The sequence below is a fragment of the Acomys russatus genome, chromosome 2 (genome assembly GCF_903995435.1).
Source record: "Acomys russatus chromosome 2, mAcoRus1.1, whole genome shotgun sequence".
Classification (NCBI taxonomy): Eukaryota; Metazoa; Chordata; class Mammalia; order Rodentia; family Muridae; genus Acomys; species Acomys russatus.
The window spans coordinates 101,853,533-101,871,354 of NC_067138.1; the positions used below are offsets into that span (position 1 = coordinate 101,853,533).

At 40.2% G+C, this 17,822-nt stretch overlaps 1 protein-coding gene across 1 annotated transcript in view; it reads right to left on the minus strand.

Moving 5' to 3' along the window:
* The window catches only part of C2H1orf87 (chromosome 2 C1orf87 homolog), a 67,990-nt gene that overhangs the window by 40,716 nt on the left and 9,452 nt on the right, over positions 1-17,822 (minus strand). Inside the window, exons 2-4 of the mRNA XM_051164452.1 lie at positions 11,948-12,179; positions 4,074-4,214; positions 3,190-3,453 (exon numbers count right to left, since the gene is read on the minus strand). Of these exons, the coding sequence (XP_051020409.1) occupies positions 3,190-3,453; positions 4,074-4,214; positions 11,948-12,179 (637 nt within the window). The remainder of the gene's footprint in view (positions 1-3,189; positions 3,454-4,073; positions 4,215-11,947; positions 12,180-17,822) is intronic.

The following is a 17,822-nucleotide window of genomic DNA, read 5'->3' on the forward strand; positions in this document are numbered from 1 at the left end:
GCAAGTGATCTGCATACTGAGCTATCTCTCAAGCCCAAGATTTAATTGTTTACAAATAACATCAACGATGCTTGACAAAGCATAAGGAATAATACTAGGTTATATTTACCTACATTACACACACACACACACACACACACACACACACACACACACACACACACACAGCTTGGGCTTACAATGCTCCCCACAAGAGCCATAGACTATCCAAAACAAAAGTCCCAGAATCAGGTATGCAAAGTGTCAGTTTGAGTTTGTTGGTCAGGGTAGTCTGAATGACTCCCCAAACAGTACAGTCTATTGCTGTTGCACTTTGTTGCCTTCCAGAGGTGGAAGGTAAGTCCCTATTTTTGAAGACACTTCATACTTCAGATACAGGACTTGGAAGATACATTCTGCATCTAAACTAAAAGCCACTTTCTTATAGTCTAGCTTTCATTACATTAGGAGGAGCCATGCAAGCCATCAAGGGAGGGAAGAGATCAATTGTCTATCCAGCTAATATCCATACGTACCATATCAATGACGAGAATGTTGAGATCATCTGTGTGGTGCAATAGTGGCACTCAGGTACAGATGCTAACTAACAGCTCAGCTATCTAATTGACCTCAAGGACTACTCAACAGGATGGAAGTCATGCCTGGTACTAGAAACATAGCTACTCATTGCTAGTGAGGTTGTGTATATTACAGGCTAGCTCTCAGTTTACTAGACCAGCATAATTCATAAACTCATTTGAAACCTTACCTTATAACCACAGTTAATTGTATCTCAGTCCACATTGAAGAAACATCTCTTTGCATTAAATGAAGACCATTACTGAAAACTAATAGTAGTTATAATGCAGAGATCAACAGAAAATAGAGATCCTGGTCCCACTGGATATATCCACGAAACAACTCACATAACTAAGGGTCAGGGAAAATCATAGAGTAGGGGACAGAAGATTGTAAGAGCCAGAGGATTACAAAATCTGCTGTGAGACTGTTTGCTCCTAGAAATGACAGGGGAGCTTCACTCATGGTACTGAAATAATATGGCTGCCTAAACAAGACCCAAACAATGGAAATGCCAATAAACATGCTAATACAGAAGAAGGAAATCTCAAAGGGTCCCACTCCTAGACAAAGAGCTACAGGCAGGTAGGGACAATTAAGGAAGAATTACTCTCTCTAAGCAATGGCATGCCTAGTTGATTATCCAGTCAAAGTGGTCAACTGTAGGAGAATTTTTTGTTTTGTTTTAAAGTTAACATACAAATATGATGAGAATGTTTTCATTTTGATCCCAGGTGTGACAACCACCTGGAACTCCAGTTCTATGGCACCTGATGCCTTCCTCTGACCTTCACAGGCACTAGGCATGGTATGCATAGGTGAGTGTATACATTCATACACACATACATGCAGGCAAAACACACACACAAAATGAATCTAAAAAGAAATAATTAAGCACATTCCCCTCATTAGTATACAAACTTACTTTCATCTTTTATAAATAGTAAAATTCTATGTATACCAAATAATAATTTTTTCCAGTTCTTTGTGATCTGTTATCAGAAAATGTTTGATTTGTATACCTATTTTATACATTAATATACCAGAAGCCACATAAAATCTCTTTAGCAAGAAAGTGTCAGGGGTGACAAAGTTTAGGGACCTGTGGGAGAGTTGTGTGGCTAGTTTTTATTACTGAACTGAAGGGGGGAAAAGAATATTTTGAGTTAAGTGTTCAGGTTTTGATATAAGGGCCTTGCAAGACCCCCTTTTCCCTCCAGTGTCATTTGCAAATTTATTTCTGAGACCCTGTATCATCAGCATGGGTCTTAAGCTGAGACAGCATTGGTGCCCATGAATATAATGTGCATTTAAAAACTAACAGCTATCAGGGCTTGAGAATGTAGCTCAGTTGGTGAAGTGCCCGCTGTACATAGTTCCTGGATTTGATCCCCAGCATGAGATGAAGCCAGACTTGGTGGCACATACCTATAATCATAGCCCTTGGCAGGTAGAGGCAGGAGGATCAAGAACTCAACAGCATCTTCAGGAACACAGGTGCCTTCAGGTAGCTGCCTGGGTTCCATCAAACTGTTTCAAAATACCCATCAATGACATTGGTTTTCTTTTTTTTTTTTTTAACCTCTGAGTATTTGGGGTTGTTATTGCTGTATAACATAGTATCTAGCATATTTCCCCTTCTCACATCTCAGAAATGGTTATTGTATATAAACTGTGCTTGTAAGTTTAGATGCATTCTAGAGACAAGAATTTATTAGGCTAGGTGAAAAATAAAACCCACCAAGATTGTTTTCCAGTGTAGTAAGGTATTGAAAGATGGTCACTGATTTCCACTGCCAACATAGAAGCTGCCCAGAGGCTCTGGATAGCAGAACCTCCAGAGAACCAAAGGGAAAGCCAGGGAGAGAAGTCTGAGTGAGGAAGGGCCAGTCCCACAGAAGGCAGGTTTAGGCTATAAAGCTGTACCAAACTGAAGCTTCTTGTAGTTGTGTCATGTATTGTCAACACACTGGTTAATAATTCTCATAAAGATAAAACAGACTCAATTATGAAAGTTTAGGGGAGAGAGAACATTTACTTGAGCATTTGCTAAGAGCTAGATACAGCACCAGTATTCTTTATTTGCTGTGTCACTAAATGTTGAGGTGATGCCTTTGATATTGGTTTTGACTTGGCTTCCTAGACAAGATCATTGAAGCACCAGGGACATTGAGGAGAACAGTCGGTCACATGTCACAGAGTTGCTGCTGCCGGGATTTGGATCAGCACCCTGGCCTTCCTTTGTGAGTTCTACTCTATCTAAGGCCTTGCTTGTCAGTGATACCCACTCATGGTTTTTTCATTGCTATAATTTCAGGATGTTTTCCCGTGGCTCTGTATCTTGTGTCTATTTGGACGATACTACAATCAGACACAAGTGAGTTTAGGCTCAGTGACCAAATGAGGGCTGCGTATAAAGCCACTGTGGCCTTATCATGTGTGACCTCATGTCTCAGCTCCAGGTCTACCAGTTACTTCTCTGCCTCCTTCAACCATTTCCTTGACAGTTTGCAAAATGGTAGCAAATAATTGTATTTTAAAGACATTCCTGACATTTAAGAAACTTCTTAATTTTATTACTCTTTTGAGTTAAAGGCAGAGACATAACATTAACCCACATGATGGCCATACCATTTCTGGTGAATCTTTTCTAGAAAATCTTTGGCAGAGAAGCTTCAATGTTGGTAAGTGCAGAGGGACTTCATGTCTTAGGAGGAGGTGGCTCAGCTGTGACTGGAGGAGAAACCCTGAAGAGATGGGGTCCAGAGTCTTCAGCTCCTTCTGAAGGTTGTCCAAAGGGCTGGAGCTCAAGGGACATGACTTGAGTTCTCTTCTGACCAAAGTGAGTAGAAAGGAATCTTCTCTTGTCATTATAGCTGGTCTTTGGGCAAATTTCTGACACAACAAAGGACAGAAATGTGAGCAGCAGAGCTCTGAGACAGGACAGGTAAGGGCAGAAGTAGAAATCACTGGGAAAAGTGTCAGAGCTTGCACCTGCAGTCCTGACTAGTGAGAAGACAAGCTGGTATCACCTGAGGAAAAGTGTTCATTCTGGGTCATTTCGTCAGTTTATGGGCCCTTGGATCTCCTTAGGATAGAGGGCAGACGTACGCTCTCTAACACCCATCATCATCTGCCCTGCACAATGGAAATAGAAACGTTTCATCTTGAATACGCAATTAGAATAGTAAATCTGAAAAACTTGTCAGAGTGAGGATATTAGTGTTGAGAGTGAAACAGAAGAAGAAGAAGAAGAAGGCTGAATCCAGATTAGGTTAACTGGACTTGCAGGGGCCCTTCTGGACAATTTGGAGAGAGGGATGTTGAAGTCTGAAGATTTGCCTAAAAGCCCCCAAGGAAGATTCTGGAGAATCTGCTGAACACGGGGTGTATGATGTGTGTCAGTCCATCCTCAGGCTTTCTAGTCAATATTTCACATAAAAACACACAGTCAATGACTAATGTCTACCATGTGCCCAGATATAAAATACACGCCAATAATTCAGTATACATACCTCAGAGTGGCCAGAGCTGTCCTTTGCTGTATGTTCCAAGGACCAGTCCCCAGACTTTCTTCTGGGGAGACAGTGTATATAGGAGAGAGACTGGTCTCCCGTTGGAACAGAGCTGCAGTGGACATTCGCCTCATGGGAAATCTTGAAGAAACAAAGACAAATGAAAGCTACGAGCACAAGTGGTCAAGGGAAAAGAAAATGAAGCGGGAAATTATTAGTGAGGCAAGTGGTTTCCTTCAGCAAATTCCAACTCTAAATGAACTTCAGCCCAAGCAGTCATCAAGTAACTCAGTTCCCAGCGAGGAACACTTGCTCCACACTAATTTCAGCATCAGACAATTAACACATGTTAAACAAAATGTTAACAATTAGATACTGTCTCATTTGTACAAAAAAAAGGTGTCCCTGACAGACCCCCGCCCCCCCCCCACAAAAATAGGTAGAGGGTAAGGTGCCTGTAGACAAATGTGTGTTCTTATCAGACATAGGAGCGTTTATAGGATGTTTTAATTAGCAGGTTCATAGAGGGTGGTAAAGACAATCATGAGGCTTGGCAAGAAGAAAAGAAATTAAAAATGTTGCTCTCCAAAAATATTATTAAACTTTATAACAAAATAATAATGGAGTCAGGGTCAAGGTTAACATCCCCTTGTTACATAAAATATGTTCAATTATCAATAGTTTAAACCTTTTCTCTATTTCATGGTGACTTATCATGTGAGTGTACACAGCCTTGATGGCTGACCCTTGATGACTGGGGGAAATTGATCTGCCGAGGCTAGCTAGCTCCTGGCAAAAATAATTTACTTGCTTGCAAAACCCTTTCCGTAAGCTAACTAGCTACTCCCTGTATATAATTTTTGTGTTTTAAATTCAGGGCTACCTCATACCAGGGTTCAGACACCCAGAAACCTTATATCCCAGTTTTCAGGGGAATTCTGCAATACAACCTGTGCTAAGCTATTTTGTACTGTCCTTCCCTGCTGATCCTCAAAAAAATCACGAACTTTGTGCCTTTTGCTTGCTTTCTCTCTAGTCTTTCAGGCTGTTCAGTGAGGTCAGTATTTTCTCACTTACCCAGAAAGGAACAACATGTCTTCTCTCTTGGAAAAAACAACTGCTTTTTCCAAAATGTTTGCAGTCATCACTTTACAGTCTGGGCTCATACCCGAATGCAACTAAATCTTAGGTAAAAGTCCAGATCTGTGGTTTAGTTTTAGTGCCAGCTCATTAAGGTACTATATCAAGGGCACTGCGACACCTTCCTGTCTTCAGTCAACTGACAGTGGTGGAAATTAACCACCCACATGACAGAAACCCACAGGTGCTTTGTAGTCATAAGTTTTCTTAAGGCAAAATCAAAAAGCTATCCAGAGTGGTCAACAACACCAGTTATAGAACACGCATGTAAAGGTTGGTTGGTTATGTGAACAAGGAACCATATGGGGATATATATATCAATCAATTTTACTCTTACAAGTCTGTGGTGTAGATGGTTTCAGTTTTCTTTTATAGCTGGAAAGCAGAGGTTTGCAGAAAACACACACGTGTGTGTATATGCATGTATGTATGCATGCATCTATGTATGTACATATGTAAACATAATGGTTTCCATAAGCCTTTGCCAGGCACTGTGATAGGCCCTGGAATGGACAGAGTATTGCTCTCATAACTTGTAGAGTGAGAGGCACAGTAAGGACCCATGGCCATAGTACAATAGCGGATAGAGAAAGCCCTATGAGAACAGCTCATAATGTGGACTTAGTAGTTCAGATCGACAGACAATGTCACTTATGTCAAAATATGAAAAAGAAGTTAGATATTGGTAGGCTAGAAACTTGTGAAGGATCACGAGAGAAAAAATATGACAAAAAAAGGCAGGTGACTACAGAGAATGCCAATTGATTACACAGTGTGCTAGCAAGAGAAAGAGATATATTTTTCAAAATCTAACTTTTGGGAAAGGGAAAAGATAAAGTTGCGGGGGGAGACCAAAGGGAGGCCACAAATTCCCTTTAGGTATTTCTACAGTCTGTGTTTTATTCGAGAACAACCACAAAATCCTACTTTTGGGATGACAAAACTGTCTGCAGTAACTTCCGTCGATGATAGCTTTGTGATATTTGCCTATAGGAACTGTTAAAAATAAAGCATAAGGATCTCACACACATTTATTTTTCCTGGGGATATTTGAAATGTTGGAAGCCAAGTAAATCTTAAATATTGACCACTATGGGTCTAATTTTATCCTTCTGCATGTGGGATGTTCAATTCTCCCCACAACATTTATTGAAGATGCTCTCTCTTCTCCAGTGTGGATTTTTTTTTTTTTTTTTTTTTTTTGGCATTTGTGTCAAACTGTCAAACATCAAATGGCTGTAGTTACATGTGCATATGTTTGAGTCTTCTATTGTGTTCAGGTCCCTACCTGTCTGGTGTGTGTGTCTGTGTGTGTGTGTGTGTGTGTGTGTGTGTGTGTGTGTGTGTGTGTGTGAATACCCTGCTGATTTCCTTCCTAAAGCTGTATAATATATACAGAAATCTGGACTTCTGGCAACTCCCCAGTTGTTCTTTTCATTGAGAATGCTTAGGCTACCCTGGGTCTTTGGTAGTTCTGGATGAATTTTAGGACAGTTTTCCTATATCTGTGAAGAAGTGATGATATAGAGCAGGATTGCATCAATACTGTAAATTACTTTTGATAGAATTATCATTTTCACAGTATTAATAGCTCATGAGTATGGGAGGCCTTTCCATTTCCTCGTGTCTTCCTTAATATCCTTCTTCAAAGATTTAAAGTTTATTAAATCTCTTTGAAGGTCTTTTATAGCATTTTTCTTCATTACATTTATTCCTGTGTTATTTTTTGAAACTATTGTGAATGAGAGTGTTTAATTAGCGGAGACGATGGGCATTGGAGGAGGTAGCCTGGGGGCAGCTGTAGAGTGAGATGGGTCTGAGTAATATAGATAATAGATGAAGTTTTCAAAAATAAATTATTTAAAACTGAATAACAAGAAAATTATGGAAGGATAAGAGAATCCTACTTAGGCGGTAGGATTTTATTTTAGTAAAAGAAAATAAAGCAGATAGAATCGAGTGAAGGAGTTTGAATTTTATATCAAGGCAATGGGGGTTCACACGAGATTTTAAATGTTTGAAGGAGAGGATAACACTGATAGGTTATGAAGTTCTTCCTAAAATATGTAACACACACCGTTTTATTACCATTCATCTCATATATATACATATATTCATCAAAAAATTTTAACTACTTCCTTTACTTTTGAGATTATAACATAACTACATTGCACACTCTTTCCATTTCCTCCTTCCACCCTGTCATAGATCTCTCATTGCTCGCTTTCAAATTCAGGGCCTCTTTTAAAAAATTGTTATTTGTGTATATATGTATATATAGATACATAGATGCATAGTGTTTAAAATACATGTATATTATTCATTATGATATATTTATATTTATAAGTATATTATATATTTATATTAAGGTATATATCACATTAAGAGAAAACACAATAAAAACAAAAATAAGAGAAATATTACTTGAAACAAGTTTATAGTGGTGAGTTATCCCAGCCCAATCCAACCGGGATCAATAAAGGCTGAATCAGTTTCGGTTTGTAGATGCGGGTGCACATGCACATGGTAATTTTCACAGAACGCCAAGTACTAGGTGTTACATGACAACATTTCTCGTACTAGCTGGCCAGCGCAAAGTGGGGACTTTACAAACAGAAACTCCGGTGATGTGAAGGTCATTAAAATCTCTCCAGTAAGACAGAACAGAACTCTGAGTAGAATAACAACAGAAGAAGCAAAAGGAAGAGACACTGAGAAGCGATAATTTGAGGAGTGTGGTGACTGGTTGGACATGAGAGTTGTGGAACGAGATGAGGAAAACATAGCTAGGAACTTTGCTCATGTAGCCAGAAGAGCACAGGTGAAACAATTCTGAGTCAGGTCACAGGAAGATGAGCAACAGCAAATACTTTGCTTTGAACAGATATGAGAAAGCTACAAGTATACAGCCAAGTGGGAAAGCCCCTCGTATCTGTCTATTCATCTCTACAGTTAAGATAAAGTCATGTGGTTCTACCACATAGCCAAATGTCACCTATACAAAAAGGCTTTGAAGAACACTGTTTCCAGTTGGCTGTGATACTTATTAAAATGAAAACACTCACACTTTTATTTTCATGCTGTCAGATGCTATAAGCATACTCTAATTTATATTTTTTTTTACTGTCTTTGATGTTAGTCACATATGCTTTAAAAAATTATCAGAAAAATTAGAACTAATGTTTCTGAGAAAAAATATATTCACATTACACACACACACACACACACACACACACACACATACACACACACACACACCCCAAATACAAATACGTTTTTAAAGGTTTATCCAAAGGAAGAAAAAGACTAGTGACAAAATAGCTGATTTTTCATTTTAGGAGACCATAGACAACTCCTTAAGATCTCTGAGCCTCGTTCATCTATGAAGTCAAGGCCGTCCTCATTTCTAGATGTCTTACTATTCTTGAATATATAAAATGTCTTCCTATAACATGCTAAGCCTTATCTCTTATTAAAGATCCTCTTCGAACATCATCTGCTATTTGCCGTTTGCTTGCCTTCCTTCATGCTGTCTCAGTCTTTATCAGTGACTTCCTTTAGAGCAAATTAATCTGCGCAGACTGTGGGCCATATCCCAGGCTTATTTTTAACTAGCGTGTGAGTGATAAAGACCTACAAGTCATTTTGATTGGTTGCTTCTATAACTACAGCAGGATTCCATTTACCACTTAGTCAAGGTGGTAATGAGGGTTTCTGTACCAGGCAACTGTGGCTGCCATCTGGCAAGCCAGCATTACATGCCTGCCTGGCAGGCAGAACCAATTAGTCAGTCCCCACACCTCCCAGGAGGCCTTCCTGTATTTTGGTAGCTGGTGTCCCACACTGAGCCTCTCCCAAACTCATGATGAATTCTAGGTGGGGAGAAGGAAGTTATTGCCCTTGGGTATTACAGAGCCAGCAAAGAGTCCAGATCGAGGAAGACCATAGGCAGAACCGCTGATACAGCAAACGTCTTTCCAGTGGTCCATGTTAGCAGTGAGATGCTGAGCACAGACAGGTGAACATTGGGATTGGAATTAGCTTATGTGCTTTGTTTGTATCCAAATAAAGGAGTGGACTCAATCTGGAAACAACTGTGCCTAGAATTTGAGCTTCACTGATGAGACTGACACTTCTCAGTCTTATGATACTGGCAAGCCAACTGACCTCATCTCTCAGTTTCCTCATCCATGAACTAAAAATGTAAGTGTTCCTTGCATCACTGGGTGATTTGAGGTAGAAATTAGTTAATACATATAAAGAGCTTAGACTAGAGCTTGGCACGTGGCAAATAATGCCTGCTAGCTCGAAAAGAGAGTAGAGAGATACTGAAGTCATGGTGTAGGAAGAATTTTTTTTCATACTGAGGAAGACTCCTTGATATAGAGTGAATTGAGCAAAAGAGAAAAACATATAAGCATAACAATTCTCACTCTATCTCAACATATAGAGAATAGAAGAAAATTAAAACGCAGCATTTCTGTTTTAGCCTTTATTTTCTAGTTGTTCATATAATGATGTTCTCTAGCAGTTGTGTAGTATTCTATGATTAGGGAAATCAATTAAAATTTGAATAAAGAAGAGGGCTGAATGTGTAGCTCAATTAGTTTAGTGCTTCTTTAGCATACACGGGGCCTGAGTTCTATCCTCAGCACCACATAAAGTAAGCATGGTGACACATGCCTGTAATTCTAGCACCCAAAGGGCAAAGAAAGGAGGGTAAGGGGTTGAAGGTCTTCCCCAGCTTCGAGAGTTTGAGGCCAGCATAGGATACATTGAACCTTGTGTTGAAGATGAGGAGGAGGAAGAACAGGAGGAGGACAAAGAACAGGAGGAAGAGGAGGATGATGAAGAACAGGAGGAAGAGGAGGAGGAGGATCTGGAGCAGGAGTGAGGAGGAGCAGAGAAGGAGGAGACAAAGGAAGGAGTAGGAAGGGGAAGAGTTAGAAAATGGAAGTGGTAACCGTGGCAAAAGTGGGTGAGGCATCTTCTCTGCACACTTAGGAGTCACTTTAACTCTAGAGTTTCAGGTTGTCATCTGTCACAGTGAGAGAAAAAACAGCAGCACCTGCATCGGGTGGTGCAATACACACGTGTGTGAGATGTATCTGAAAGCACCTGCCCATAATTAAGAGGTTTAAAAAAATGGTTAGTACTATTACCATTCTTGGGAATCATTCTTGGGAGTGATAAAACAGAAGAAATACATCAATGCCAGAGTCAAAATTAGAGAAAAACTTTTAGATGTTCACATAACACTATTAGTCTTTCTAATTCAATCTTTCATGCTGTAAACAAACCATGCCTTCAAGGACTATTATGGGAAAGCCAATAGGATGTATGAAAAGGAGTCCAGACTACTTGAGTTCCAGCCTTCGTTCCATTACTAATTTACTGGCTAGGTTACTCTTATAAATGGACTTCAGCTAGACCCTTTAGAGTGCACTCTGAAACACACATGGTAGGGTGTCAAGCAATCCATATGCAGTCTTTTGCCTGTTTCTTATACACAGATGATTAGAATCTGTAGGCATGTATTTCCTCATATGGCTAAAATCTAACTAGCATCTCAGTGAGTTTTTAAATGGCTATTAAAATTATAAGCTAAAAATATTTCCATTTGTGGTTTATGAGACTTTAAACAGCATTCTACTAAAATATCTGCCTGTCACTTAATGCTTGGCAGCACTGCGAAACGCCCACTCTATGTATCCACTTAATTGAAATTTCAGTAATTTCTGGAAATGGCACTCTGTTATCAATGAATCATTGGATTGGTCTTGATTTGGATCCAGTTTCAATGGGTGCTGCACTTGGCTTTTGATTTCAAGTTACTAATAATCATGTAAGTTCATCCTTCTCAAGACGGCTTCTATGGGTCATTTGCGTCGTTTCTAGTGGAGCCTAGTGATGTGTCTTCCCATCAAGAGAGTTTGGGGCCCATTTTTTTTTAATATTTAGATATGCTTGCCTGGGGTTTTGAAAGTTAATAATCTCTTCTTCCTGTAATGTGAAAGCAGACAGACTTTCCTTCTCTAACAGGCTGGAACCTCACATGATATGCCGGTTACATTCTTGTGAACTTGCGAGTTATCTGGGAAAAGGGAACTTCAACTAATAAGATGCCACCGACAGAGTGGCCTGTAGGCGAGTCTGTGAGGCTTTTTGTTGATTAATGGCTGATGTAGAAGCGCCCTACCCATTTGTGGTGATGCTAGCCTTGGTCAGGTGGTCTTGTTTTACGTAAGAAACCAGGCTGAGCAAGATATGGAGAACAAGCCAATGAGCACCGTCCCTCGTGGTCATGCACCGTCCCTCAGTGGTCATTGCTTCGGTTCCTGACTCCAGCTTCCTGCCTGATTTCCCTTCAAGATGGATCGTAATCTGTAAGACAAAAGAGACGCTTTCCTCCTTCCCTAAGTTGCTTTTGAATGTGGTGTTCACCACAGACACAGGAAGCAAACCAAGACACCTGGCTAGTGACACTCATTTACTGTACTGATTCCTGAGTATCAGTGGCTGCCACAGGCAAGCTAGGCTGACCAACTCAATTCATTGTCAGCAAACATGAGACACGTAAAATCCCCCTTGAAACTTACTTTTGAGTTGAAAAAAAAAATTATAATTTCCTTACTATGCAAAAAGACATGAATTCCTATTTGTATATGTTGCAAGAATGTATGTCTTTTGTAATGACTTGCCAAGCGAAAGCTTGGCTGTTTCTTGTTACTCACCCTGTTATCCAGAAATCTGTTACTGCGGACTCTTGTTAAGAACTTTTCACTGCTCTCTGGTTTCCGGCTGTTGCTTGAGTGCTTGCTTTCTTCCTTATCAGCAGCCTTAGCAGTGATTTGCTGATCATAATGGATGGTGGGTCCTGGCAGGTCTCTGCTCACCTGTCTTGCAGAATTTTTGGGTTTGTGGAAGGTGGTTTGAGGTTCTGTCTTCAACTTCTCATTCTGCGTGCTGTGAAGAGAGTTTGCGCCTTGTCAGTCATGAAGAACATTCATCACGCACAAGGCTGGCACGAGAAGCAGAAGGTGCTAGCTACTCTGGAAGTGCGAAGAGCAGAAACAGCCCTGTGGGATGCAGTGGGAAACACGGCTCTGTCTAAACATCACGTACCAGAGAGCGCCCAGGCTGCTGTCTGTCTTCTCAGCCTGTCTTTTCTCTACTCACTTCCTAATAATCTGAGTGTCTTCTCCGGAACACGACTTATAAGAAGTGAACAGAGTCAAAGATGAGCACCCACCATTCGCACATTGCTCACTTATAAATGAAATAGGTATTTCTCAGCCTTTGTACCTAGAAATGCAAGGAAGTCAGAATGTTCTGCCAGGCCCAGGACTGCTATGTCTCTGCTCAACTTTTTTACCCCAAGACTTCTTTCTCTCTCAACTGTCCTCCACTTAGTGTCAATGTGACTCAGAAAAAAAAAAAAAAAAAAAAAAAAAAAAAAAAAAAGAATAAAACCTATAGGAACAATTAAAATGTAACTAATAAACAAAAGTCAACCTTGTTTAATAAGGAATGAATTACGACCAAAAATAACAAGAAATAACTTTATATGTAGAAAACTTCTTTACCCGTAAACTGAAAGCTAGCAAAATGGCTTAGTTCTTGCAACCTGAGTCCAACCCCCAGGTCCCAGACGGTAGAAGAAAAATGGTTCTCACAGTTGTTCTTTCAGCTCCATACAGTACCTGCCCCCCAGAAAAACAAGTAAATAAATGTAACGAAAAATTAAAAATAAATAAACTAAATGTCAGTTACCACAGGAACAAATATAGGTCTTAAAGTGGAAATTTGTAAAGCATTCAAAGATCAAATGGCTGAAATTCTCTGATGACATATACTCTCTCTCAGAGAGAGAGAGAGAGAGGGAGAGAGATGGAAATGCAAAAGAAGTTAACATTTTATTTAGTAATATGTGGATATATTGAATATTTCTTCCGTGTTTTATGACTGAATGCATGAAACCATTAAAATAGTTGTAAATAAGTTTAATGATACAGTTGTTCAATAATAAAATAAATGAAAAATAAGCAGCTCAACTCTATAAAATGTATCCACACCATGTGAAAGCATAGTAAATCTAAAAAGTATTCCAGAAGCTAATAGTAAATATCTTTGGGTAAAAAATCTGGGCTGTTATGTCACCTCTGTGAATTAACATTCTGGCATATTATGTTGTTATTCTATGTTTCTACATGAAAAAAAATGTTATTTATCAGAAATAACTTTGAAGCAGTAATGCCTTGTGCCAAGAAAATCTTCTCTATACTGTACTTGTAATTAACAATGAAGAGGATTTGTTTTAAAATAGGACTTATGTCTGAGCACGAAACTCCAGCATTTGTTGATCTGATCCAGGTTAAGCTATGAGCAGTCCTTTGAATACATTTGTAGATTTCACAGTCATCTTTTTTATAACAGCAAACATGAAATGAAAAAGAAAGTTTAGAAAGAATTCAGGTCAACATCTATGTAAAAGAATGGAGACAATTCCTAAAAGATAAGTAGGAAAAAAAAGTCTGGGAAATCAGAGGAAAATCCAAGATCACCGAGTCAGCAGCAAAAGAAAACAAAAGGCCATTTCTAGAAAGAGGCCCAGACAACAATTTCCAGCGCCAGTGGGTTTTGCAGGGCGTCTGTAGGTTAGCCATATGGTAACTTTCTTAACACGGGCTGGGAGAGCTTGTTTCCGCGAGCTAGGAGAAGTGGACACTAGAATGAAGCTGGTGGTGGGAAGACAGAGATGAGGAAGCACAGGCAGGAAGCATGGCGAGTATGTGGAGAAGCCCAGCTGCACAAGTGGAGGACCGGCAACAGCCGCAGAATCTGGGTGATCAGACAGCTCTCGCCTACTGCGGTGTTTAGAGGTGGCAAAGATTTCCACACATTGCAACACTAATGTGAAGGAGAAGAATCCAATGAAGAAGTCATGTGACCAAGATAAAATAAGAAGTCATGTCAGAGAGGCCCAGTGCAGGAAAGATGCAATCAGGGACATGTGCCGTCAAATTTGTGTGTTTGGTGACAGCAGGTTAATAGCTGCTAACACCTTCCCATCCCCCTTTGGTAAGAACACAAGTCTTAGTGATAGGTCTTACTGACAAAGTAGGTGATGGAAAGTCTGAATTATGGAGAATTTATTTGAGTTATTGGGTATAAAAAGTGTAAGCGAGACCTGGTCCCTGGATGGGAAATGAGGACAGTTTGCCAGCCAGTTAAAACGGAGAGCACAGACATCAGCTTGGGAGTACGCATGCTCTCCCCTGAAGTGCTCAGTATCCTTCAGGGAGATTCCTAGAAAGGAGGCAGTGAGGTTTCACCCAAAACTATGCTTTTCCCATACTGGTGAGGTCCAGAGACAGTAGTGAAAGGCAGAATGCTAGCAAGAGTGCGTATTTGTCAAATAGTTCTTCTAGAGAGAATAAAAATAAAACCTTTTTTTAAAATTCAAGGTACTTAAAGTTTTATTAAAAATAACACAAACTATAAAGTTTAGAATTTTATGGTTTAGAGCTGATCTGAGCTTATTATAGCAGTCAGGATAACGGTTATCTGGGGCAGTTTGTGGGATTGTAACGGCCCAGGGTTGCAGAGGAAAGGCTGGGGAAGATCCAATCCAGGACACCTCAAAACGTAAGAAGGCAAGAGTTGGATACCTCCTTCCTCCCAACCTGGTACCATGAAGCTGGCCACCCCACCATCATCCCTGGTAAGGATGTGTTACCCTGACTGTTAGCAAGCTTCACTCCTTGTTTACCTTAAGATATTTTCCCCTGGACCCTACGGCCCCTGAATAAGCAGATGAAACATCTTCCAAAACCCTTGCCACACAAACCTTGCCCTAGAGACCCTGTCCACCTCCCCAGGAACATAAATACCTGCCCCGCTCCAATAAACCGAACCAGTTCTCTGAAGCCTGGTGTGTCCTTTACCTGCTTCCCTCCTAAGACCCTGCACTGATGGGCCTGGCTAAGTTTCATTTCCTTCAGCCCAGTTCTGTGTACAAGGAACCAGGCTACCCCTGGAGGTGGGGAAGCAGACGTGGAGTGACAGGGGCCAAATGTAGGGTACAGGAAAGATTGTGTGGGGCTTTGGGTGTGGTGCCTTCCCCTTTCTTGAACTGGGCACTTGCTGCATGACTGTACATTTGTAACTGACCAGTGAGTGGTGGACACACAACATGTGCGTTTTTGTCAGTGCAGATATAGTTCTTTAAAGGGAGCAGAGAAATTGACATGAAAGTTGCAAATACACCTGCCTAACATCCACGTGTCTAGTGAGCATTTCAAAGAATTAGTACTATTTAGTGTTCGGAGGAGAGACACATGCCTATGGTCTGTAGTAACTAGTAAAATAATTGTATTTACTGACTGTTTACTTTCATGATGCCTACTCTATAGTTCTTTCCATCTCTTAGTCAGGTCCTCAAATCAATTCCAAAAAAAAAAAAAAAAGGTATAGTAGCCTCGTTTTAGGGTAGAAATCAAGGTTCCGAGATTTTAAGCAACTACATGGCTTTTCAGTGGTAGACTCTGATTTAAATAAGCAACTAGAACGGCTGGCTTTACATCCTGTGAGCAATGTGATCACAGGGACAGCGTGAAGGCTTGGCGTTGCCTAAGAATCCAAAAACAAAGAGTAGACAACCAAAGCAGCAAGCACAGACTTTGAAGGCCATGGAGCAGACATAATGCTCCTGAACGGAGGCTAACAACCTATATCATCATTGTTTTACATGCCTAGAATTTCTTTCTCTTAGTAGATTCAAGACAAAAATGCCCAGGAAATTCTGCAGTGCATCTGCCTGTCTTTTAGAACAACCACAGTAGATGTGAAACCAAAAATAACCTGTTAGGTCTGCTTCAAGTAGAAACTATCTTTAAAGAAAAATACATAGCACTTTAAAAATTAGCATGAAATAGACTCTCCAGCTGAGAAACGACATGTGTCTCTGCTTAACACAAACAATTCTTCAACACACATTCCGTGTTGTGTTGTTCACAAACTCACAGTTCTTTCTCCTAGGCAGTGTGTTAGCTACCTACTTTACTGAAAATAGAAGCTTGCCATTTTAAAAGGAAAGAGAAAACACGCCACCAGTCGTGTGTGGAAGCCAGGCAGTTAGCTTCGCCACGTGTACTTCTGGCTCCAGCTTCTGATCCTAGGGGCACTGTGAAGAACTCAGTGGCACCCTGGGCTAGAGCAATTAGGAGTGATTACAGTGCTGCTGAGTGGTCAGTAAATGAGGGGAAACTGCCCAACTGTTCCCCCTTCCACTCTGGAGCCTTGCTGCAACCAGGCCTTCAGGGCGCCCCACTGCTGAAGCTCAGTCCTGGGGTTAGAGGGAAACACTGCAGGGTGAGCAGCAGCATCCTTTGCCCTGGTGATGGAGGGTCCCTGGTGGCCCTCCCGTGTAAGTCCTCCTCACCAGATCACACGTCTCATTCAGATTACATGGAATCTCAAATAGAGGACCCAGGGGGCTCAGCAAAAGGTCACCAGATGCCATCCTAAAGGTCTGCCAGCCTTGGCAGCCAATCAATGCCTCCAATTTCCAACCATGTGTCAACTATCCTCTAGAGCAGGCAGCCTGAAGTGTAACAGCACAGGGACTGGTGATCTAATTTTCATTTTAGTAAAATGTTCTTATTTCATGTCATATGAGATCATCAGTACAACAAGGGTCCTGCCTCCCATCTTAGTTTTTAGAAAGACATTTAACATAAAATAGCAATTGGGGAGGGAATATACCTGAAATATCACGGTAACTGAAAGACAAAGTCTGTGATAAAGCATATTGAAAATGTTACTGTGAAAACCTGTGAGGGCTTTTAATTTTTTTCTTTCCTTTTTCAGCCACAGGGACACAATGAAAGAAATTTGGTTTCCAGAAGGATCTTAAAATTATCTTATACTTATGCCCAAATCAAATCACTTCTCCATCACTAGTGATGCCATAAATGTATACATCACCACAATAAAGTCACACTTTATGCTGAATTAGTGATTTGCAAAGTAGGTATTGGTAAAAATAGATGTTCATGGATATTAAGTAATTTGCTCAATGCTAGTCAGTACAGATTTATGACTTTAACCCAGCCTCATATAGCTCCAAAACTTGTGTGCCTCAATTTCACACCTATAATTTCATAAACTATTTGAAACTAAACAATATAATTTTTAATCTCAACTTTAAAATATGAATACAAATTTTGGCAAAAAACTAAGCTAGAGTGGTATCTAGTCTGTCTTCTAACCTAGGGTCTTTGTAGCATCAGATTGCACATTCAGCCTGTACTGTACTTCCCCAAAGACAGAGATGTCACAATCCCTAAGGAGCTTAACTCTTTATAGCACTGGGCTAAGTTATGGCATTAATGAAAATTGGTTTTCATCAATTTTTACTATATTTTTGGAGAATATAGCAGATTTCTCAAATTAGTGTGATTACATGGAGAGTATAAAATTAACTCAACCAGCAATTGTTATTTGCTGTGATTTACTTTTAAATTGTAAATGATGGGCTGAAGAGATGGCTCAGAGGATAAGAGCACAGTCTGCTCTTCCAGAGGTCCTGAGTTCGATTCCCAGCAA